At 39.0% G+C, this 22637-nt stretch overlaps 3 protein-coding genes, 3 non-coding genes and 1 pseudogene across 7 annotated transcripts; 6 read left to right on the top strand and 1 right to left on the bottom strand.

Annotated features, from left to right (window-relative positions):
- Window positions 1-3151: 3151 nt before the first annotated feature.
- On the top strand, window positions 3152-3347 carry LOC125471694. Its single transcript, XR_007253785.1, has one exon. It is a non-coding gene; the product is annotated as a U2 spliceosomal RNA (small nuclear RNA).
- Window positions 3348-5219: 1872 nt separating this feature from the next.
- On the top strand, window positions 5220-5391 carry LOC125471698 (annotated as a pseudogene).
- A 959-nt stretch (window positions 5392-6350) lies between these two features.
- On the top strand, window positions 6351-6546 carry LOC125471692. The gene has a single exon (XR_007253783.1). It is a non-coding gene; the product is annotated as a U2 spliceosomal RNA (small nuclear RNA).
- A 977-nt stretch (window positions 6547-7523) lies between these two features.
- LOC125471691 lies at window positions 7524-7719 on the top strand. Its single transcript, XR_007253782.1, has one exon. It is a non-coding gene; the product is annotated as a U2 spliceosomal RNA (small nuclear RNA).
- Window positions 7720-9340: 1621 nt separating this feature from the next.
- On the top strand, window positions 9341-10804 carry LOC103961318 (receptor-like protein kinase ANXUR2). Its single transcript, XM_009373861.2, has one exon. The coding sequence runs from the start codon at window positions 9356-9358 to the stop codon at window positions 10688-10690; it is 1335 nt and encodes a 444-aa protein (XP_009372136.2). The 5' UTR covers window positions 9341-9355; the 3' UTR covers window positions 10691-10804.
- A 1467-nt stretch (window positions 10805-12271) lies between these two features.
- Window positions 12272-15696, top strand: LOC103961319 (receptor-like protein kinase ANXUR1). Its single transcript, XM_048572048.1, has one exon. It carries the CDS (start codon window positions 12928-12930, stop codon window positions 15520-15522), a length of 2595 nt encoding a protein of 864 aa, XP_048428005.1. The 5' UTR covers window positions 12272-12927; the 3' UTR covers window positions 15523-15696.
- A 2258-nt stretch (window positions 15697-17954) lies between these two features.
- LOC125471654 (protein high chlorophyll fluorescent 107) lies at window positions 17955-21672 on the bottom strand. 2 transcript variants are annotated; one of them, XM_048572339.1, is made up of 8 exons: window positions 21139-21672; window positions 20884-21027; window positions 20232-20537; window positions 20056-20115; window positions 19611-19856; window positions 19096-19206; window positions 18685-18861; window positions 17955-18558 (listed from the first exon to the last, which is right to left on the bottom strand). In XM_048572339.1, the coding sequence occupies exons 1-8, from the start codon at window positions 21655-21657 to the stop codon at window positions 18232-18234; spliced, it is 1890 nt and encodes a 629-aa protein (XP_048428296.1). In that variant the 5' UTR covers window positions 21658-21672; the 3' UTR covers window positions 17955-18231. The 2 variants fall into 2 exon arrangements, with proteins under 2 accessions (XP_048428296.1, XP_048428297.1); XM_048572340.1 differs by having other exon boundaries at window positions 20056-20179; window positions 20224-20537; window positions 21139-21384.
- Window positions 21673-22637: the final 965 nt, after the last annotated feature.

Here is a 22637-nt window from a genome sequence, read left to right on the forward strand (position 1 = left end):
TTCATTTGTGTTTGCAACACTCGTTCAAAGTGTTTTCTCTTCAATTAAAAAATTGGGTCAGAATGGGAATAAATGTAAGCTTTATTCTACTATTTTATAAGTTAACTTGAACATTTTGAATTAGGCGAGGTTACGTAAAAATATTTCATCCCTTATTCTTTGTTCTCTCGAATAAGAATAACATCTCCTTACAAACAATCTAATTCCTCCAAAATGAGGAGTTGAATTCCTTCTTAGGTGCGGGCTCTATCTATGTTTTGATTTACTCATTAGTAAATACATTGTAAATTTTTTTTGTCGAAAAATACATCATAATTTGGATCCAATTATTATTTTTTATTGTGGTTATAAATTAGTAAACACTGTAAATGAATGAATCCTAATCCCCTAGGAAAGAGATCATCTCCAGATCTCTCCCTTCAAAATCCAAGGATCAAGTGATCCGGGCTTTTGAAATTTGATCAAATAGCTAAAATTTATTATAGCTTTTAAAATTTTTTACTAACTTCTCTGTTTTTAACCATTTGATCAAATTTCAAAAGCTCGAATCACTTAATTCTTCGACTTTAGAATGAGAGATCTGGAGAGGATCTCTTTCCAATCCCCTAGCTCTATGCCTTACAGTGTTTCCCAATGATTGCTCAGCTACACAAATATGAGAAACAATTTGAGTTTTGAGTCGACCGTGTGTGATTGATATACACGTACATATTCTTTTTTTTTTCTTCTTTTTTCTCAAACGATAGATTTATTAGATTAGATATTAGATAGGAAGTTAACAGGATTTAAACACATGTTGTAGTACAAGAGCAACATTCATCTCTACTATTGTAGTAGAGGGGTCATTTGCACGGAGGAGGATTCTTTACCCTCCTAATCTCTTTACTCTTCTAAGCCCTCCTATTTGAACGGTCACGATTAAGCCACATCAACATCTTATATTGATTTTTTTATAGAGATAATAAGACAAAAAGTAATGTGTGAGATAAGGAGATGGAAGATGATGTGAATAAGAGGGTAAAGAATCCTCCTCCCACTTGCACATATACATATTCTTGTACTCATTATTTTCTTGAGTTGACTTCCCAATTGTCGTTCCCTCACTTGTCTCAAGTGAAATCATCGTTATATCCATTCCTCTACGCTAAGCATGAATATATAAATCAAATAGTTCACACTTCACATCCATTATTGCAAGAGCAATTTACATAAAGCGAATTTACTGTCATGTAACGTTCTGATTTCAATAATATATAGTATGTGTTCAAAAAGTTGTACATGTTATTGTTTAATTAGAACAGAACACCATAATAACTATGAATTCGTTTAATGTAAGTTTTTCTACACTACTACCCCTCGTTTCTATACTTAAAGCATATAGTATATGATATAAAATACATATTGTGTATGATATTGCAGCCCATCATCATTGACCAATGCATTTCTGTGAGGTTTTGGACTGATTCTACCAGTCGTGCAAAGCATTCAATAAGGATTTATTGAGAAGGGTAGCCTTTAAAATCCATACATGGTAAACAACCATGGCGTGCTATATATTTTTAATGTTCGCATATTGCACAATTAGCCAATCCCATAAATATATGTTGTTTATTTCAGCATAGTTGGGGTCGATCTTTTTGTTCTCAAAACATAATTCATAGATTGTACTCTTCATCCATGAAGCCTTGGGATGCCAATGCATAGAACAAAGAGGAAAGTCATGGGGGTACTGCCCTCCCAATAGCTGGGCAAGGCATGGCATGGGGGTATTTCTTTTCCGTTTCACCTAAATCCATCCTTTTCTCATAAATTTCTTCATCTTAACTTCCTTCCTAATTAGAGTATTAAGTGGTTGGTGACTTCCTTTAACTTTATTTCTTGGGCCCATGTTTTTAGATAAACAAATTTCTTAGTATATGTGATTACTAGTACTGATTTTCAGTTCAATAATTTTCATATTTGGGATAAAACTTTATTCCTTATGACAAGAAAAACTTATTTCAAATTTTGGTCCAAGTCAAACCTTATAAGTCAAATTTGGAAGTCTTATCAATCAATGCGTAATATCTTACACCACATAGTTGTTTTTGGTGTGTGAAATAAGCATAAACTATTTGCAATACGGGTAACCGAGGAAGGCAAATGAATGGTTTCATCGATCCTCAAAGTCAGCACAAGAACAAGTAGCTATATATGGTGGGGACTATTTTTCCTATTTTCTTTTTAATTTTATGTGTTTGCTAAGCAACATGGTGATGGGGTTCCTCTTGTGCTGGCTTCTCTCCCCTTGCTTTTTTAGATTTCTCCCTTCTCAAGGTATGACTTTCAGAGATGGATTGTTACAAGCTCTTTACACATAACAGTAAACAAATTTGAAAATCATTATCGGTTCTATTAGTGACATGCTCTATATTTTGACATATTTATACAGTTATTTGAGATATTATAATTCACCATGGATTCTTAGTATCAGCATCAAACATATTTTTTGAGAAACAATTTTGATTACCGACGCTCTTGTAACGACGTTCTTCTTCCCACGTGTGGATTCACAGTATCCCTTCCTTTGACCAACATGGAAAAGGTTGGATTAGAGGTTTTTCTATTTCAGCTTTTATTATTTCAGTTGTTTTATTCAGGGAAAAGAACATAGTTGATTGCCTTAATGTGTCTGTGCCTTAGCATTTTCTAGCTAGAGCAATTTGCTCTTAGCAAAACATCAACTTTCTTAAACAAATTAAACTACAGCAGATTGAAACGGCTCCGGCATGTTTCAGCAATCTCTTCAACGTGTTAGAAGAATAAATTTTTCAAGGAACAGAAAGCTTTTGCAGATCCGGCTTCCTCATTTGGTTTCTTGTTTCCAGCTCTATCGTTCAAACCGAGCCACGGAGGAGACTCAAAGATGGTGCAGCCAGAAAGAGGACTGGTTGATCTCATCGATCAATCCCATCCCATGTGATGTTATATTCCTGGTTGCTGATGACAAGATGTAGTTTTGTAGGCCTGAGAGTGGTAAAAGTAATTGTGTTAGACTGCAAAGTTAGAAACAGCGCTGCAAGACACTATGGGGGAGTCCCACATCGGCTATCTAAAGAAGTAGGAGAGTTAAGATGTGGGATAAAAACGAAAGCCCAACAGTAAAATAAGCATACCTTTCTCGGCCTTTTGGCTAAGATCAAGTGTAGTATCTGTTCTTATCAGTTTAATATCTGATACGTGAATCAATGATTCACACGATATTAAATTAATTTTTTAAGGGAAAGGGTTCACCGCAATAGCTTGCTATTGGAACTCTTACGTGTTGCTTAAGTGTTGCACTATTGCTTAGGCCTGGCACACCCCACCAAACCGAAGTTTAAATTTTGACGGCCCAGCCCAACCATTATTCGCTTGCTGCTGCAAACCCCGTTAAATGCTGTGTGTTGGAACAGAACGGATGACGGAGTTTCGGATTCAGGAATATGCAAGCTTTCGTGTTCTTCCCGAAGTTACGGTTTGCGCATGGAGAATTTGTAATGACATCCTCCCAATCAGAGCAAACCTCACTAGGAGACACGTGGGTGATCGATGATTTGACTTGCCTCCTCTGTGGTTGCGCGAGCAAGAGCGGTACTTGACACCTCTCTGTGGACTACATAATATTATTCTATAGTGCAATTCACTCCAGATCGTTTCAGCGATTCAAGAGCATTATTCCAATTAGAGAAATAACACAATGTGATCTCTCTACAAAAATTCAACAAATAAGTTGATTGAGCACAACCAAAATTAACTTTGGAGAATAGATGACTACAAAATACCTTCCTTCGTTTCTATTTTGTTTTTGTTTTTTTAGTATTTTTTGAGCAACACACGAGTTGATTTAATTTATTTGTGTTGTGCCTTTGCGTTTTAAAGCAAAACGCAAAACAAAATACCTTGGCAGTCCTAAGAGACGAGGTCAGGGACCATGTCGCAAAACGAAGTCATGGTAATTAACGTTGCGAGACAAGGTCACATACGGCGTCGGGACTTGGGATGTAGAGAGCGAGACGAGGCATATGGTTCTTTCGCGAACGTTGGTGTCGATTTCTCACATGGGAGAAGTTATCCCAATAATTTGGCTCGAGTAATTACTCAATCATGAAAACGAAAAATATATTAATGTCACCAAACGTGGAATGGGATACAAATTTTACTCTCCTGTTGTTAACTTTACTACCAAATGATCCCCTAAAGATGTTAGATTGCATCAGATTGGAATGGTATGATATCATGCGGCATGTTTCAACCATAGCATTCTGCAATCTCTCCAGTGAGTTAGAAGCATCAATTCGTTACTTTTCAGATTCCACTTACCCATCTAGCTTCTTGTTTCGAGCTCTGTCGTTCGAATCGAGCCATGGAGAAGAAGTACCGATCTCCAAGATGCGGCCAGAAAGAGGACGAGTTGATCTCAACTACAACTCTTGCACTGGGAAGAACAAGACCAATGGCATGGGTATGATGATGATTCGGAAGAGCTGGATGACGAGTACTGGCCCAATGATGGATGGGACTAATGCATGTGGAAGCGTGGTGGAATATGATGACAACTCATGGCATAACATCCGATCATCGTACATTGTGCGGTTAATTTTTGTTAGGTACTATTTATATTCAATTTTAAATAAAAAATTTACAATAATTTCTGATCGCACGATATACGATAAACGAATGTGATTGGAGGATTTCCAGAATCCTCACGATTCCGACGGGGATCCTCCTGGAGTGTGAATAAAGTAAAGTATAATGAGTTGTAAAGAGAGATTCCCTTTCATTATTGTAGGAAAGAGACAAAAGAATATAATGTCTCTTAATCCTAGATAAGGTTCTGTAGACTTCCTCCCTTACCTATATACTCGGTTGAGCATTCATGCTTGGTTCACCAAGCATTGTAAGATATTGAAGTATCGTTAAAGACAGTTTGTTTGTTTAACCCTCTTTGTTCAGTATTCTTAGCTTGAGTCATCCTAAAGAGTAGAGATCCTAGTGTATAGCTTAGTTTCCTAGTAGTGTTAAGTTTTATTTTAATCTCTGGATTTTGGTGATAAGATTTGGTATTGTAGGCCTGAGAGTGATAAGATGTAATTGTTAGAAACAACACTGCAAAAAAGTATAACAGTCCCACATCAGCTAGCTTATTAAATTAGGAGAGTTAATTTGTAGAAAAATGGAAGCCCAACAGTGAAATAATCGTACCTTTCTTGTGCTTTTGGCTAAGATCAAGTGTAGTATCTGTTCTTATTAATTTAATATCTGATACGTAAGGCAGTGATCTCTATGATATTAAATTAATTTTTTTAGAATAAGGGCTCGTTACAATAGCTTGCTAAGCGTTGCACTACTGCTCGGGCCTGGCACAACCCACCAAATCATAGTTTAGTCTCTTACAGCCCAACCTAGAAGCCGAACGTAGCCTATTACCCAAGTATTTATTGGAAAATTTGACAGTTCGCAACCAAAGAAGCGGCCTCTCTTAAGTGCCTGAAGGAGGTGCTCTGGATAATCCTTGATACAAGCGACGCCGTGTTGTGATTCCACTGAAAATCCCAACTGCTGCATCAATCCCCTCGTTCACTGCACTCACCACTGACACATCTGCTGCACAGTCTATGCAATCAACTGCAACCAATCGCAACCAATCGGTTGTGAAGCAATTAACATCAATTTAATCCACTATCTAATCTCACTTAGTCAGCATAAAATCAGTTAAATTTTAGTTAATTACCTCCTGCAAGAGTGTAAACCAGAGAACGGTTCCTGATATCAACCACATCCTCGAAGCTTGCGCCGCGGATGAGCTTGACCCATTTGCCATTTTCGAGAGATTTTGCTGGAGAGGAGGTTTTTTATGGAATCCCAACAGTTCTTATGAGATTCTTCACTTCTTCAAGGCCTTTGCTGCTTGTAACCTTCAATTTGGCTGAAATTTTAGCACAAAACTTAACCGTTAGAGAGAGAGAGAGAGAGAGAGAGAGAGAGAGAGAGAGAGGAGAGACCTTGGTGTTGGTCGTGAGGAGAAATTGAAGCGTTGAAGCATTGCAGAAGAAGCTCAAAGCCATCATCTCAAACATCCATTAACGGATATTTCCCAAGAGTACTTTCACTAATTTTTTTTCTATTTTTTTTATCTTATTAGCTTTAATGCATTTGCATTTTTGTGTATACTTTGAGGGAGCTGCGGAGAGACTTTAGGTGAACTTGGGTTGAAGTACGAGGACAGAAAGAGTACTTTGAAATAGTGCGTTAAAATCCCACATCGACCACGGAAGAAAGTAGAAGAACGAAGATGCATATAAAAATAAATGCCCAATATTGACATAAGCATACCTTTCTCGGCCTTTTGGCTAAGATCAAGTGTAGTATCTGTTCTTATCAGTTTAATATCTGATACGTGGACCAATGGTTCACACGATATTAAATTAATTTTTTTAGGGTGAGGGTTCATTACGGTAGCTTGCTACTGGAGCTCTCGTGTGTCGTCCAAGTGTTGCACTACTGCTTGGGCCGGGCACAACCCACCAAATCCTAGTTTAGTCTTTTACAGCCCAACCTAGATGCCAAACGTAGCCTATCACCCAAGTATTTATTGGAAAACTTGACAGTTCCCAACCGAAGAAACGGCCTCTTAAGTGCCTGAAGGAGATGCTCTGGATAATCCTTGATACAAGCGACGCCGTGTTGTGATTCCACTGAAAATCCAACTGCTGCATCAATCCCCTCGTTCACTGCACTCACCACTGACCCATCTGCTGCGCAGTCTGCAATCAACTGCAACCAATCGCAACCAATCGGTTGTGAGGCAATTAACATCAATTTAATCCACTATCTAATCTCACTTAGTCAGCATAAAATCAGTTAAATTTTAGTTAATTACCTCCTGCAAGAGTGTAAACCAGAGAACGGTTCCTGATATCAACCACATCCTCGAAGCTTGCGTAGGAGATGAGCTTGACCCATTTGCCATTTTCAAGAGATTTTGCTGGAGAGGAGGTTTTTTATGGAATCCCAACAGTTCTTATGAGATTCTTCACTTCTTCAAGGCCTTTGCTGCTTGTAACCTTCAATTTGGCTGAAATTTTAGCACAAAACCTAACCGTTAGAGAGAGAGGGAGGGAGCGAGAGAGAGAGAGAGAGAGAGAGAGAGAGAGAGAGAGGAGAGACCTTGGTGTTGGTCGTGAGGAGAAATTGAAGCATTGCAAAAGAAGCTCAAAGCCATCATCTCAAACATCCATTAACAAATATTTCCCAAGAGCTGTCATTTCAGTTATGTACTTTCACTAATTTTTTTTTGTATTTTTTTATCTTATTAGCTTAATGCATTTGCTTTTCTGTGTATGCTTTGAGGGAGCTGCGGAAAGGCTTTAGGTGAACTTGGGTTGAAGTACGAGGACAGAAAGAGTACTTCGAAATAGTGCATTAGAATCCCACATCGACCACGGAAGAAAATAGAAGAACGAAGATGCATATAAAAACGAATGCCCAATATTGATATAGGCATACCTTTCTCGGCCTTTTGGCTAAGATCAAGTGTAGTATCTGTTCTTATCAGTTTAATATCTGATACGTGGACCAATGGTTCACACGATATTAAATTAATTTTTTTGGGGTGAGAGCTCAATACAGTAGCTTGCTACTGGAGCTCTTGTGTGTCGTCCAAGCATTGCACTACTGCTTGGGCCTGGCACAACCCACCAAATCCTAGTTTTAAATTTTCATGGCCCAACCTATATTAAGCAATACCAATCAGTCCCTCTTGGAAGCCGATGTTGTAACAGTGCTTTAGTTGTCCATTTTAATTTTAGACCTCTCCTCATGCCAGCTTGTTTGTGCTTTTGAGATTCTTTTCCCTCAATTTGCCTTGGGGCTTCATTTTTTAATTTTCACACAAGGTTTCAAAAACGTCAAAACAGCCATTTTAGTTTGTCACTTGTATATATATTATCCCCTTTTATTTCTGAAATTGAAGTTCCAATTAGCTTTTGGCGATACCGTGTACACTTTGCTGTTTGTATACGTTTCATATCCCACATCCGCTGCACAAAAAACGTGGGAGAAACAAGATAAGTATAAAATACAATACAACATACTAAAATTGTAAATATGGATGTTTATTATTTGGTTTGAGGGGATGATATCATGTTTATGTAATGACATTGCTTATACATGCATGATGTCATTGTTTGTACAGACATAAAGTAATTCACTCAATTCAAATAATGGACATCTATATTTATAACAACTCATATACTTCTAAAGTTTGCTATCCATATTTATAACAACTCATATACATTGCTTGTACATACAAAGTAATTCACTCAAATCAAATAATAGACATTCATATTTATAACAACTCATATACGTCTAAAGTCTTTTCTTACAAACTCAACACCTAAGTAGTAAAGTTGGGACAATATCCAAGCACTTGCTATTATAAGTATGACTAAGTCTTTTCTTACAAACTCAACACCTAAGTTGTAAAGTTGGGACAATTTCCAAGCACTTGCTATTATAAGTATGAGTGAGTCCGATTTTTTTGCAGTGTTGTTGCTATTATAAGTATGGTTGTATGAGTAAGACTAACTTTTTGCAGTGTCAATAACAACAGTTTGCAAAAACAAACAGAAACCAAATGCCGTTTACTTTCACTAATAGTGCTTTAGTTTGACATTGAACTTAAGAATAAATCTATGATTCTCTGTATCCATAATCCCATACCCCTTAACGAATGTAAAATTCCCAGTCCCAGAAACAATTCCAAACTTTCTTCCTTCCATTGAATAATGGTTAGCTCCTTGAATTGCCAGACAACTTCCTCCATTTTCTCCATCCGTGGATATCACTCTTGTTTACCTTTATACAAAAAAAAAACTATATCATATTCATAAAATATGATTTGTTTATGCATTGTTACAACCTAACACACTTAGTTTAATTAGCAATATTTTTCTCTCAGTTGTAGAAAAGAGGTTTCTAGCTCGAATCCTTCGTTTTCTTAATAAACAACAACAAAAATGAATGCACTTAAAAAATTTGTAAGGTTCATATTTATTACGTGACTTTAGGTGACAAAGGAAAAATATGTGGCCATTGAAAATGGGGATCCCTTTGGATAAAGGCTTATATATGCAAATCGTCTGGGACTCGGTCAATGCGAATGACCATTTAGCGGTTTATCTGTCGAACCGCTGTTCAACCGATAACGACCTCCTATCCCAACGTCCCCTACACCCTTGGGACAAAAACACACACAAAATCAATTTGTTTTCTTCCAAGTTTCCAAGTTTTTCTGTACTCTAACACAATAGACCTTTTTCCTCCCTTTCCAGCAATGATCTACAAATCCCACATTTTGTTTCCTCTGGCTTTGTTATCCTTGTTTTCATCAAACACCGTTCGTGTTCGAAGCGAAGGCTCCGGCTTAGAGTCCTATATACTTTCCTGCGGCTCGTCTTCCGACGGGGAAACGGATTCTGATGGCCGGAAATGGACAACGGATTCCAAATACCTCGTCGCCTCCATCAATACGAAGACTGCGAAAGCCGAGTATCAAGACCCTGCCCTGCCGTCCGAAGTCCCATTCACGACAGCACGAATCATGAACTCTGCAACATCATACAAGTTCTCTGTTCCATCAAGCAAACGCCTGTTGGTCAGGTTCCAATTCTACCCGTCCACGTACGACTCCGCCGATTCCTTGAACGGGGTTTTCGAAGTCACCGCAAACAGCCTCACCCTGCTTAAAAACTTCAGTCCTTTCATCACAGCGTTGGCCCTCACGCAGTACTACATCGTAAGAGAGTACTCAATTGTCCCCGCCGAGTCTGGCACTCTCAATATCACGTTCACGCCGTCCCCGAAGCGCGAAAATACGTTCGCTTTCGTGAACTCGGTGGAGGTGATCCCAATGGAGGAAATCTTCAAGCCGACCGACTTGATCGGCTTCCGAGGCCAAACTATCGACGTCCAAAACTCCTCCCTCCAGACAGTGTACAGGCTAAGCGTCGGAGGGGAGTACATTCCCGCAAACAAGGATTCGGGACTCGCACGAACATGGTGGGACGACTCGCCATACCTACTAAATTCAGCTTACGGGGCCTCGTATTTCGACGGGGCATTTCTCGGGGTTTCGATCAAAGCTCCCGAAAATGTCACCATCGGACACACGAAGGACGTCCCCGAATATATTGCTCCTCTAACGGTGTACAAAACTGCGAGATCGATGGGACCGAACCCTCACTTCAACGAGAAATACAACCTCACTTGGGTTTTTCAGGTGGACGCAAATTTCACCTACGTCGTTCGGTTCCATTTCTGCGACTTTCAAAACACACTGATGAACCAGAGAGCGTTCGATATATATCTCAACAATAAAACGGCGGAGGAGTCGGCGGATGTGATCCAGTGGGCCGGGGGAATCGGAATCCCGGTTTACAAGGATTATGCCATTCATGTGAACGACAGAGACGGTGATGATCTTCTTTGGGTGGCTTTGCATCCGCATGTGAAGACGCATCCCCAGTACTATGATGCCATACTCAATGGACTGGAGATTTTTAAGGTTAGTGACAAGCACGGGAACTTGGCGGGTTCAAATCCTGTTCCCTCAAAAATGCTTCTCAAGGCAGACGCCGTAGCCAGGGGTATACTGGCAAACACTGCCTAGGGTTTTGAAGTTATTTTCTGGAATGGATACCCTGTAATTATTCTCCAACAATAAGTTTGATTCACTCGTTTTAATTTTAAATTTGACAATTTTAATTCTTTTTTGTAACTTTAATTTGAGATGGTCGACTATGGTCTGAATCAATTTGACTCAGGGTTAATTTCACCTAAATATAAGCTAACAATTAGTGTAAATATCCTTGTCGCGTTTGAAAAGTCTTGAGACATGTAAGCTTTTTACTAACACTAATATTGTAACTTTGAGATAATCACAAAATTTGAGTGTATGTAATTGTTTTTTCCTTTAACTTGTGTATTAGTTTCTGAAAAAAAGCATTATTTAATTTTTCACACGCAATCTAGCTATAATAAGGAAGACTAATGGTAACAAAATCTGGAACTTGTTTGAGAAATTTTTTAAGAGAAAATGTTTTTGGAATTAATTTTTAGTAAAAATGCAAGTTAATGTTAGAAAATCACTTGTGATTATTTTAGAGCAAGTACGATATTCATTGATAGGCAAAGGAATACGTAACATAATTGAGTATAGGGTGCAATAAATGAGTCTCGATAGAAACTTTGTCGGAGATTTCAAACCGGACGAAAAGAAAAAGAGCGTTCCGCACTAACAAATTACAAAGTTGTACTATCTTCAAAGAGAAGATCCAAAATTACATTAGGGTTCCTCAAACCAAATTAGTTGATTATCTAAAGCCAAACTCAGTCTTGCCAATAGATGTGCCACCTTGTTCTTCTCTCTTCGACTAAAAGTGATCTTCGAGTGGGGAATTGAATGCATAACATGGTGAGCATCATTCACTACGTGCCCAAAGGGAGAGGTTTCATCTGCGGCATCCCGTTGCAGTGCAACAAGTACCAACTGCGCGTTGTGATTTTGAAATGACAAGCCAGATAGAGAAGACTCCCATGCATCCTTTAAGTTAATTTTGTCCACTCGATTTTTTGGTATATGGGAACCTGCTACGTTGGCCATTTACAAGGAAACTTACAATATCGAGTGTAGTGGTGGACCTAGTGGAAATGGCACTTTGGTTACAGAAAAGTGTTAATTCGTTAAACACATTTGTCACGGTTCCGTATGGAAGTCCTACAGAATTCATAATAGTTATTGGTTCCGGTGGTGGTACTGGTAGTGATGGTGGCCGTGGCGTTCGGTTCTCTCTTAAAAACAGACTATAAAAGTTGCTCGACTACTACGAGATATATTATATAGTTGTACTCACGTTGAAGGCATTTATCAAAATTGCTAACGTGAGAAAATATTTAAGAAAGGATTAAGAAACAGCTCTTGTTTTTTTTAATAGGTAGGTATTTCAATGGGACTTTTCTCGACTATTTTTCTCCTTATTTGATAATGTGTTTTGTGCTTAAATATTGTATACATGTTCATGTAGTCATCATAGTAAGCTGGCTCACCTCCTTTATATATGGAACAGCACATTTGTAGAAAAATGTTTTCTACGCACAATTTTTCTTCTCATGCACAATGATATTTATTCTAGTATCTAAATCAAATAAAGCACGAGCCATTCAGTACTATTATTTAGTGGTATTACTCTTCACTTAAAAGTGAGCTGAACTCTTCTTCCCTTTAATATAAAAATATCAATGTACTAAAAAATAAATATCGAATAAAGGACGAGTACCAATGAACATAAATAAGTATGAATGTGCGAAAGGAAAAAAAGATGTGCAGTAATTATTTACCCATTTATATCCCAACAATCTAAATGCATCACCACCCAAACCTAACCTAAAGAAACGCCAAGGCAGTCAATACCAAAGAGCATTTACCGTTTCTCTCTCTTGCCTCGTTACTCTCTAACCAGTAACAACCCCTCCTATCCTAACGTTCCCGTTAGACCCTGGCCAAAAAACCTCCCTCACAAAAAAAGGAACAAAAAAAAACGAAAGAAAAATGCAGAAAAAATGAAAGCAAAACACAGTTTGGTTTTATAATTCTTGCTTCCTCCTGAAAATCCCAGGTAAATTTTCAATCTGTACCTTTCAATGAAGCAAAACAAAGCAGATCTAGATTCAGTCAAACTATTGTAATTGAATTGAGCCCTAGAGAAGTCCATTTTGTACAGGAAAACATTTTCTCTTACTGTTCTTGTTCTCCTGTACTATTTTTTTTCCTGCGTCCTACATCGATCATCTTCCTCCCTCACCTTTCAGTTCCTGAATCTCCCATCAAAAGGGTTTCTCTTTCCAGCTATGATCTCCAAAACCCACATTTTACTTTCTCTGATCATATTATCCTTCATATTATCCTTCTCCTTAAACGCCATTCATGTTCTCAGCAAAGACACTGGCTCTGAATCTTACATCATTGCTTGCGGCTCTTCGAGCGGCGGCACCGACTCCGACGGCCGCAGATGGGTACCAGATTCCCGGTTTCTTTCATCCTCGGAGAATTCAAAGACTGCGACGGCGCAATACCAAGATCCTTCTCTGCCTTCCCAAATCCCGTACATGTCTGCAAGAATTTTCAACTCTGCAGCATCCTACAAGTTCTTTGTTTCCCCACGGCAGCGCCTTCTGGTTCGGCTCCATTTTTATCCGTCTTCCTATGACGGCCTCGACGCTTCGAACTCGTATTTCGACGTGATCGCAAACGGGTTTTCTCTCCTTCGCAATTTCAGCGCCGCCATTACAACCCAAGCTCTCACGCAGGCCTACATCATGAGAGAATTCTCACTCGTTCCCGCCCAATCCGGCAATCTCAACATTACATTCGTACCCTCGTCGCAACATGATAAGTCCTATGCTTTTGTCAATGGCATTGAGGTAATTTCGATGCCGGCCGAGATGTTTCAGCCAGCGAACATGATCGGGTTTCAGGACCAAACCATCGATGTACAAAGCTCTTCCCTTCAGACAATGTTTAGGCTCAATGTCGGTGGACAGTTTATTCCGACAAGAAATGATTCGGGGCTGACAAGAACATGGTACGACGATTCGCCGTACTTGTTCGGTGCAGCATTTGGAGTCACATTTCAGGCTGAGAAAAATGTTAGCATAAAATATCCTAGTAATTTGCCGGAGTACATTGCTCCTCCCAACGTCTACGGCACTGCGCGATCGATGGGACCGAATTCGAAACTCAATCAGAATTACAATCTCACATGGGTTTTCACCGTTGATGCAAATTTCACATATGTTGTTAGGTTGCATTTCTGTGAGCTTCAACTCACCAGGATTAATCAGAGGGTGTTTGATATTTTTCTCAACAACCAAACAGCGCAGCAGACTGCGGACGTTATTGCTTTGTCAGGGTCCATAGGAGTGCCGGTTTACAAGGATTATGCAACTTTTGTTAATGACAGAGATGGTGACGAAGAAATATGGGTGGCATTGCATCCATCTGTGTCGGAGAAACCAGAGTACTATGATTCGATTCTTAATGGTTTGGAGATCTTTAAGCTCAATGATACGCGTGGGAATTTAGCCGGTCCCAATCCTGTGCCATCTAAGATGCTTCAAGACGCTGAGGCTGCTGCAGCAAGTAATTTTTCTCCCCCAGCAGGGTCCAAGAGCAAGGGTGAAGTAATTGGAATAGCTGGCGGGGCTGCTGGCGGCGCGGCTGTGGTTGCGGCATTGTGCATTGCTGTGTACATAAAGAAGAAGAGAAAGAGTGGAATGGATCCCGGGATGGGCAATTGGTTGCCTCTTTATGGTAACTCTAACACATCAACTATTTCGGGCAAGAGTAACACAGGTAGCAGCCATCTTTCGAGCCTGGCTGCAGGTCTTTGCAGGCATTTCTCATTGCCTGAGATCAAACATGGCACCAAGAATTTTGACGAATCTCAAGTTATTGGGGTTGGAGGATTTGGGAAGGTTTACAAAGGCATTATTGATGGAGGCACCAAAGTGGCTATTAAAAGATCAAATCCATCTTCAGAGCAAGGTGTTCATGAGTTCCAAACAGAAATCGAGATGCTTTCAAAGCTCAGGCACAGGCATTTAGTCTCTTTGATTGGTTTTTGCGAAGAGGACGGCGAGATGATTCTGGTTTATGATTACATGGCTAATGGGACTCTAAGGGAGCATTTGTACAAGAGCAAAAATCCTTCCTTGTCATGGAAGCAAAGGTTGGAAATTTGCATAGGAGCTGCTAGGGGACTGCATTATCTTCACACTGGTGCAAGATACACCATCATCCACAGAGATGTAAAAACCACAAACATATTGTTGGATGAGAATTGGGTAGCTAAAGTCTCTGACTTTGGGCTATCAAAAACAGGTCCTAATCTTCACCAAACCCATGTGAGTACAATGGTGAAGGGCAGCTTTGGGTACTTGGACCCCGAATATTTTCGGAGGCAACAATTGACGGAAAAATCTGATGTTTACTCATTTGGGGTAGTCTTGTTTGAGGTCTTGTGTGCAAGGCCGGCCCTCAATGCTTCATTGCCTAAGGAGCAAGTTAGTCTTGCAGATTGGGCAATACATTGTCTAAAAAAGGGAATTCTCTTCGAAATTATTGATCCACATCTCAAGTCAGGGCCACCTATTAATCCTGAGTGCTTGAAAAAGTTTGCAGAGACAGCTGAGAAATGCTTAGCTGATCATGGACTCGAACGCCCTTCGATGGGGGACGTGCTTTGGAACCTTGAGTTTGCTCTTCAACTGCATGAAAACCCTGATGGAGAAGCAGTTGCTGCTCAAGATAAAGCAAATGATGCTTATGCTATGCACAATGCCACACTGACAATTGAGGAAGAGACCGTTTCAAGTGAGGCTACGGTCGATGACTTAAACACAAGTGCAGTTTTTTCACAAATAGTGAATCCAAGAGGAAGATGAGACAGACTATGCATATCAGTTCACCACTTTTTTTCTATGTTTTATTTTGTCTAGGAATTTTGTTTTGTAGGCTGTGTTCTAATATTATATATTATGCCTCTTCAATTCAGTTTTTCACCGTGATAGATATGAGAATAGAGGATTGAAACTATCACAGAAGTTTTTTGGGGGATACGATGCATGCCTTGTAAATTATATTCCAGCACACTTTATTAGGTTGAACCCTCCGTTAGATCTTGTTTTGGTTTCTGTACCTGAAGGAAAAGAATGGGGGAAATAAATTGTTCCAATCTTCAAAATCAAATTATGTCCTAGACTCTAGTCTCGAACTCCCAATTGTAATAAACTTGGAACAGTTGCAAATATTATTTGTCACCTCCTCTAGCTGATAAATTGTTCGAAGTGGCTTTTTTCAAAAGTGCTTGATACAATCCAATCAACAATAAAAAAAAATTTATATATACAGATGCCCAACGAAGCAGTACAAGAATTGAACGAAGTACTAAAACAAGGGAATTGCTGAATTGGTGCATGTCGATTTATAAATTATGACTTTTACTTAAATTCCAAGTTTATTTCCCTCATCTAAATCTCCAGACATGAGCAAAGAAAATTTTCTTGGCATATAATGGTTTAGGGTTTTATTTTTTCTTCTTCATATGGTTTTAGTTTTTTTAGGATAACCGCTGTTTTAAACAATAGAAAATCGAAGTGCATACATGAGAAGCGACTAATTAGTGCAAGAAAGATTTAAAGGTCATGAAAACTAAGCACATGGATCGAATTGATCGAGAGTTCCGACAAAATAAAGAATATAGAGTAGCAAAAAGAAAGAAACTACAGGAACAACAATAATATTTAGTGTTTGAGAAACTTTAATTTAAAAAAAAAAGCTACTTAACAAAAGTGCTAACACTTCAAAAATTATAAACTTACAAGAAATCTGGAAGTAAAATGGGTAGAAAAGATAAACCACATAAAGAAATTTACCGGAGAATGATAGGTAGGAGAGGATAGCAAAATAATTTGGGTCATATTCTGTTAAACCTTGGTTTATATATATGCCAGGAATTATGGAACATTACTTGGCACATAATTCACTGCCTTCAAAACATTCCTGGTTTGGTCTTCTGTGATTAATTCTTGGGATTGAATCCGGCTGTCCGCTATCTTCCTGATCTGAATCGTGATTCTTGCTCCAACTCTGAGATTTTCTTCCTTACTTGGACTCCAAGACACGTGGATACTTTCCTATGTAATTTTTAAGAAAAACTAATGAAAATGGCTTGAAAATTTTGAGTTTTAACGATAAGGACAAAATAAAGGGTAAAGTGAATAGTACCATGATTGACTTTTTAGTGTAAAAATGTGTTTTTTTGTTAAAATGAACAGTACCGGAAGATTTTCGTTAAAATTCCTTAATTTTTCAGCGGTTTCCTTCCATTACTGTTTTCTTTTTTTTCGTTAAGACAGATGGGTCGAACTTGAATAGTGAGTAAAAAATGTAGAAATTACTGTAAAGGGAAACTTGAATTTTTATTATTTTTTAAATGATGAGTGAGTTGAATTGAAATAAGTAAAATTTGAGTCATCTACAATAATATATTTTTAAACTCGCAATTTATAATGTTGTTAAATGAGAAATGCTAAGAAGATTTTTTTAAAAGTAAGACTCTCTACCACTTCATTTTTTATATAATATTTTATAATGCTGGGGCGAGAATTAATGTGGGTAGAGAGTCTATAAAGAGTCTCACGTTGAGAGAGTTTTCTTAGCATTTTTCTTAGTGGATTTAGACCTAATATGAAAAATAATTATTAGGGTCACTCATCATAGTTTAAACGTAATGAGAAACAAGAACGCATCTAACCGTTTATGTGGTACCATCAAAAGATTCAATCATTAATTAATCGTGTGTGTGTGTGTGTGTGGTACCATCAAAATATTCAATCATTAATTAATCGTGTGTGTGTGTGTGTGTGTGTGTGTGTGTGTATGTACACATACATATGTGTGTGTGTGTGTGTGTGTGTGTGTGTGTGTGTATGTACACATACATATGTGTGTGTGTGTTGATTTACTTGCATGGTTATACTTGTTATCATCTCATCAGTGTGGTACACTCCACCAACAATGCATGGTTTACTAATTAGAATCACTCATTGGAATCATGTGTGCTCATTGACAACAAAATGACCAAAAGAAATTGATCAATTAGCTATAATCTAATGGTAGTCCTCTTTTATTAATTGATTGGAGAAGATTATAAATTCGATTCACGTATATGCATGGGCAGTATATTATACATAAATAATTCGATAACTGGGTGTGACCAATCCAACTGTGACGACGTAACTTTTTTGTGTAAACCCCAATTTAAAATGGTATTGCTATTGATGTTGTCCAGTAAATTACAAGGGCCCCGACAGAATAAAATCCCAATTCAAGCTTTGAGTCGAGAGATATGAAATATACAAAGCGAACCCTCAAATTTCATGCTACAAATTAATCACAGAGGCCATAGGAAGGAGGCCTCTTAATTTATCCCCAGTATATATACTCCAACCGGATTTCAGTGGGAGATTGCAGGGTCACATGAATCCTTTATACGATTCAAATGATCTACCATTTCTGTACTAGAAGATCCCTCTGGAGATCCTCTCCATCTTATGTAACAGGTTCCCCATTGGCAAATCTCACCACAATGCTCACACTCTACTTCTGTTTACCGGAAAAGGCCGCGAGGTCACCATCTGAACTTCTAGCTTTGATGGGTCTAGAGATAACTTTTCCTTAACAAATGCATCCACATCGAATCCACTCTCGCTTTCCATGTCATTGCTATTAGAGGAAGGGCTGATTGGCTCTTCATCGATGTTACTTTCATTTGCTCCAACTATTGTTCGCAGAGCGTCCTGTTGCATTTCTTTTGAACTCTGGTCCAACCTCAAGATATTCTTTATACGTTCAAGGGCCGGATCTATGATGTCTAAGAATCCCATAACCCATGAAGCATCATCTACAACTTCAGTACGCTGTTGCAAGAAACCAAAAAAGAGTGTTCAATGTTGAGGGCCTGAAGCCTTCCAAGACTTGCATCCCAAACAAATAGCCTTTTCACGTGTAAGATGCAGTAACCTAGCTAATTAGTGAGCACTAACCTGTTGGAAATAGAGGTCGCGAATTTCCTCTGCCCGTACAGCATTTCCTTGATTTTCCTCTAATGATGCCCATGTCATCCATGTGACATAACTCTGAGAATTTATATTAAGGGAGGACCTAAATAATCTCCTAGCGGCTGATAGGTTACCAACTCTCTGTTCTAGAACTCCCCAAGCCTGCCACACAAACAGATGGTCATTGCCTAAAGCCTTCATAATCATACATGTGGATAACGTTGCAATGACATTGATCTATGTTTCATCTTTAAGAATATTGCTTCTTATGTGTCGTTGCTAATCCTTTTGCTAACAATCATGATAGAAAGGACGCAAAGGAAGTTTCATTAAAAACTTAGCTGAACATTCTATATAGTATATATAAGATACCAGAAACCTAATTACGGTCATTACCTGTAGGCAACGAGCAGCAGTTTCACTAGTTGAGTTAATAGACAATGCCTTTTGATACAATTTCCTTGCTGTCTCTATGTTTCCTTCTTTCCATTCCATCCACCCCCAAGCCTAAACATCCGAAGATTTTGCAATCAATGAATTAGTTTTGTGCTAAATTCAATGATGCATGTATGCACAAACAAGCCCTGTAATCCTAAAGATACTTCTATCAGGTTTTATCAGCAAGTAGTCAATGCATAAGAGAGGGAAATCACTTTTCTTTTGTACAAAGAAATTATGATGTTGTATGAAAGAAAGATAAAAAGGAATGTCATGGTAAGCAACAAGAAGATGTAAGTCACTTTATGCAGGCAACAAAACGCCCAATAAATTAGCGGTATACAAGTCACAGATTCCAATTGTATCATTCACAGACATAATTTATCAGGCCGGTCATATCAAACAAATAAAATTGCATCAGGTTTATGATTTACGATCAAACTCAGATCTCTGTACTGATAAGAGAGTCATACCGTCCACACTGGTTGATGCCTTGGATCCAACTCAGATGCTCTCCTGAACAACTGCCGAGCAAGATTCGCGGTTGAGTTTTTATATTCCAATAAAGCAAGGGACTGAAGGAGAACTGGATCCCTTGGATTGAGTGCATGACCAATCTTTAAAAGCTTTCTTGCCTTGTCAACATTACCTATATTAATTTCAAACATTCCCCAAACGTGCCATGCAAACCTATTCTTGGGGCTTGACTGTATCGATTTCTACAGATAGAGGTGGAAAACATTAAAATCAACACTGGAAACACAGAACATAAAACGAAAAAACTAACACAGCCAATTTAGTAACTAAATCATTCTAAATTTCTGAGAAAAAAAATACTGCTGCAAAGTCCTAATCCACGATGAAAAGGACCTGATCGACATGCATGACCTTTTTGACAATTTACTAATAAAAAATCACCTCGAAGAGTTGCCTGGCAGCACGATTGTTTTCTTGTTGCATTTCCAACTGAGCCCATGCCTGTATCGTAAGAATTGGACAAATTACTACAAGAAAACATTTCAACAGACCAGAATAGAAATGAAAAGTTTTACTTTGTAACCGAGAAGCCTGTGTGCAAGAAAATGCTGACTTACAAGCCAACTGGCACAGCTTTTGGGATTGCACCTAGTAGCCTGGCTGAACAAATACCGAGCCTGCTCATAGCGATTTGCTTTAGCTTCCAGCAATGCAAGTGTCTGATATACGTACTCATTCCCACCACAAAATTTTAGACCTTTAGCAAGCAGATGTCTTGCCTTTTTGATATTTCCCTGCTTTAGCTCTAGAACTCCCCACCCATGCCAGGCAGCAATGTGTTTCTTATCAGCAACCGTGGCTGCATCAAATAATTCTCTAGCCCTTCTTACGTTTCCCATCTTAGTTTCCAAAACAGCCCAGCACTGTAAAAAACAACCTCAATTAATGAGATCAATCAATCAATCCTAGCAAGATCTATTCCCACAACTAGTTCCCAAGAAGATTCTTTCGGACGCTTACAAGAAACAACGGAGTGCCTGATTTGTTCATATCCATAAAGAATCAACAACTAAATCATTCACTAATTAAGGCAGTAACTCCATCTTTCTTAGTGAATGTAAGCGGCTCATCTTAACAAAACCCAAAAACTAACATGCATCAATAGCCATTGGTCATAATCAATGAAGTTCCAGACTTGTATGTTTCCATTTTTCCGAGATGAATAACAAATTGCAGAGAGTTCACTCCGGAAAAACAAAGAAAACCCACCTGCCAGATGTATGGATTTTCTCCTTGAGTGGCTTGGCACCCTTTCTCATACACAGCTCGAGCTTCCGCAGTCTTCGATTGTTTGCTCAACGCCTTCCCCAATGCCACATAAGCTCTCCCATCTTCCGGCCAATAATATATACACTTTCGCAAACCAAAAAACAAATCAAACAGAGCATTACCAATCAAGCACTCCAAAAATATTCAAACTTGCATTTTCAAAAACACTTTCCCAAACTCCATATCCATACATACCTTCTCAAGTATCTGCTCCGCTTCCGCGTACCGGAAGTTCCTGGTCAAGATCTTAGCTCTGTACAACGCCAAGTCCAAGTTCACCGCCAACGGCTTCTCCTTCACGCCCGACTCCGCAGTCTCCGGCTCGAATATCGGCATCTTCTTCGCCAGCTCGGCAAGCCCTGCGTCGAGGACAGTAGTTGCCGCACCGCCACCATCTCCCTCGCCGGAGACGTCCATCGCCGGCCGGCGAACCACGAGCTCACGTTTCGCGGACTCTGTCTCCGGCGGGACGTCATTACTCTGGCTCTCGGTCGAAACGGTGGCGTTTGCGGGGAGCGGGTCGAGGACAGGGGTGGAGGAGTCCCGGGAAGAGCAGCGGGGAGGCGGAGGGGCAGGGAGGGAATAGGGGGAGGAGTGGAGGGGCAAAGTGGGGATCCGGAGGGTGAATTTGGAGAGGGGGTTAGGGTTTTGGGAGGCGGAGAAGAGAGAGAAGTTGGGGGGGTTGGAGGAGGAGGGAGAAGAGAGAAGGTGCATTTCTGTGAGTGTGTCTGTGTGTGTTTTAACGGATTAAACCGTATTGTATGATCCACATTGAAACCGCGAATGTGAGGCGGGTAGAGGAAGAATGCTGTCTGTATAATTACTATTATATCCTTATAGCCGTGGACGTGCGCACTTTTGGACCCTACAAATTTCTCTTGTATTAAAAAAATAACAAAAACCAAACTAAAAAAGGTATTTCTTCTCATTTTATTTGTGCTTAGCACATGAGAGTTTAATAGATTTTGAATGGAGTTATAAAAAATTTAGAATGACAAATCGGCTCATAGCATGAATCAAGTGAACAAACAACAAATGATCTATTTACTGAAAAATTTGGTGCATATTAAGCTTTGTTTCATGCTAGATAAATTTTGAAGTTTTAGATAAAATTCAACTAGCACAGTATTTAATGTTAGTTAATTTAAAAAGTTGGATTTCGAATAAAAGTTCAATGACAATTTAAGCACCTTTCTTACTTGGGATATGAATGATAATATTTTTATTTTTTTCATTTTTTGTGGCTGGGGAGATTTGAATGAGATTAACGATTCTTGCATTACAAGCTAGTGTTTTTTTAGCAAATGAGTGTTGCGATTTTCAGTAAAGTTTATATGAAGTTACTAGATTATATCATTTTGTTATAGTTTCTTGAGATTTCATATTCGAAGGGATATTTTAGTCAATTGGAATTTCCAGAAGAGCGATCTCAAAACTAGCGGTCACCGGGTACCAGCTTCCTCCAAGTGAGACTACATATACTTGAGTTGAGTAGACTGGTCTACACTTTGCCACGTTTCCACTCTTTTTCCTGTGGTTCTGATGAGGACAGATTTGTTATGCTACGTGGAGCCCCCTCATTGGTCAGTTTTTTAAAGATCAGATTGTGCATCCGACAAAAACAATCCAAAATCTGAACATGCGAGCGTGGGTCACTAGGTAGAACTCTTTGCGGTTCCTTTTCTACATGGCCA

Source organism: the organism of the source record quoted next, unplaced genomic scaffold (assembly GCF_019419815.1).
Source record: "Pyrus x bretschneideri cultivar Hongxiangsu unplaced genomic scaffold, Pyrus_bretschneideri_v1 Contig6, whole genome shotgun sequence".
Taxonomy (NCBI): domain Eukaryota; kingdom Viridiplantae; phylum Streptophyta; class Magnoliopsida; order Rosales; family Rosaceae; genus Pyrus; species Pyrus x bretschneideri.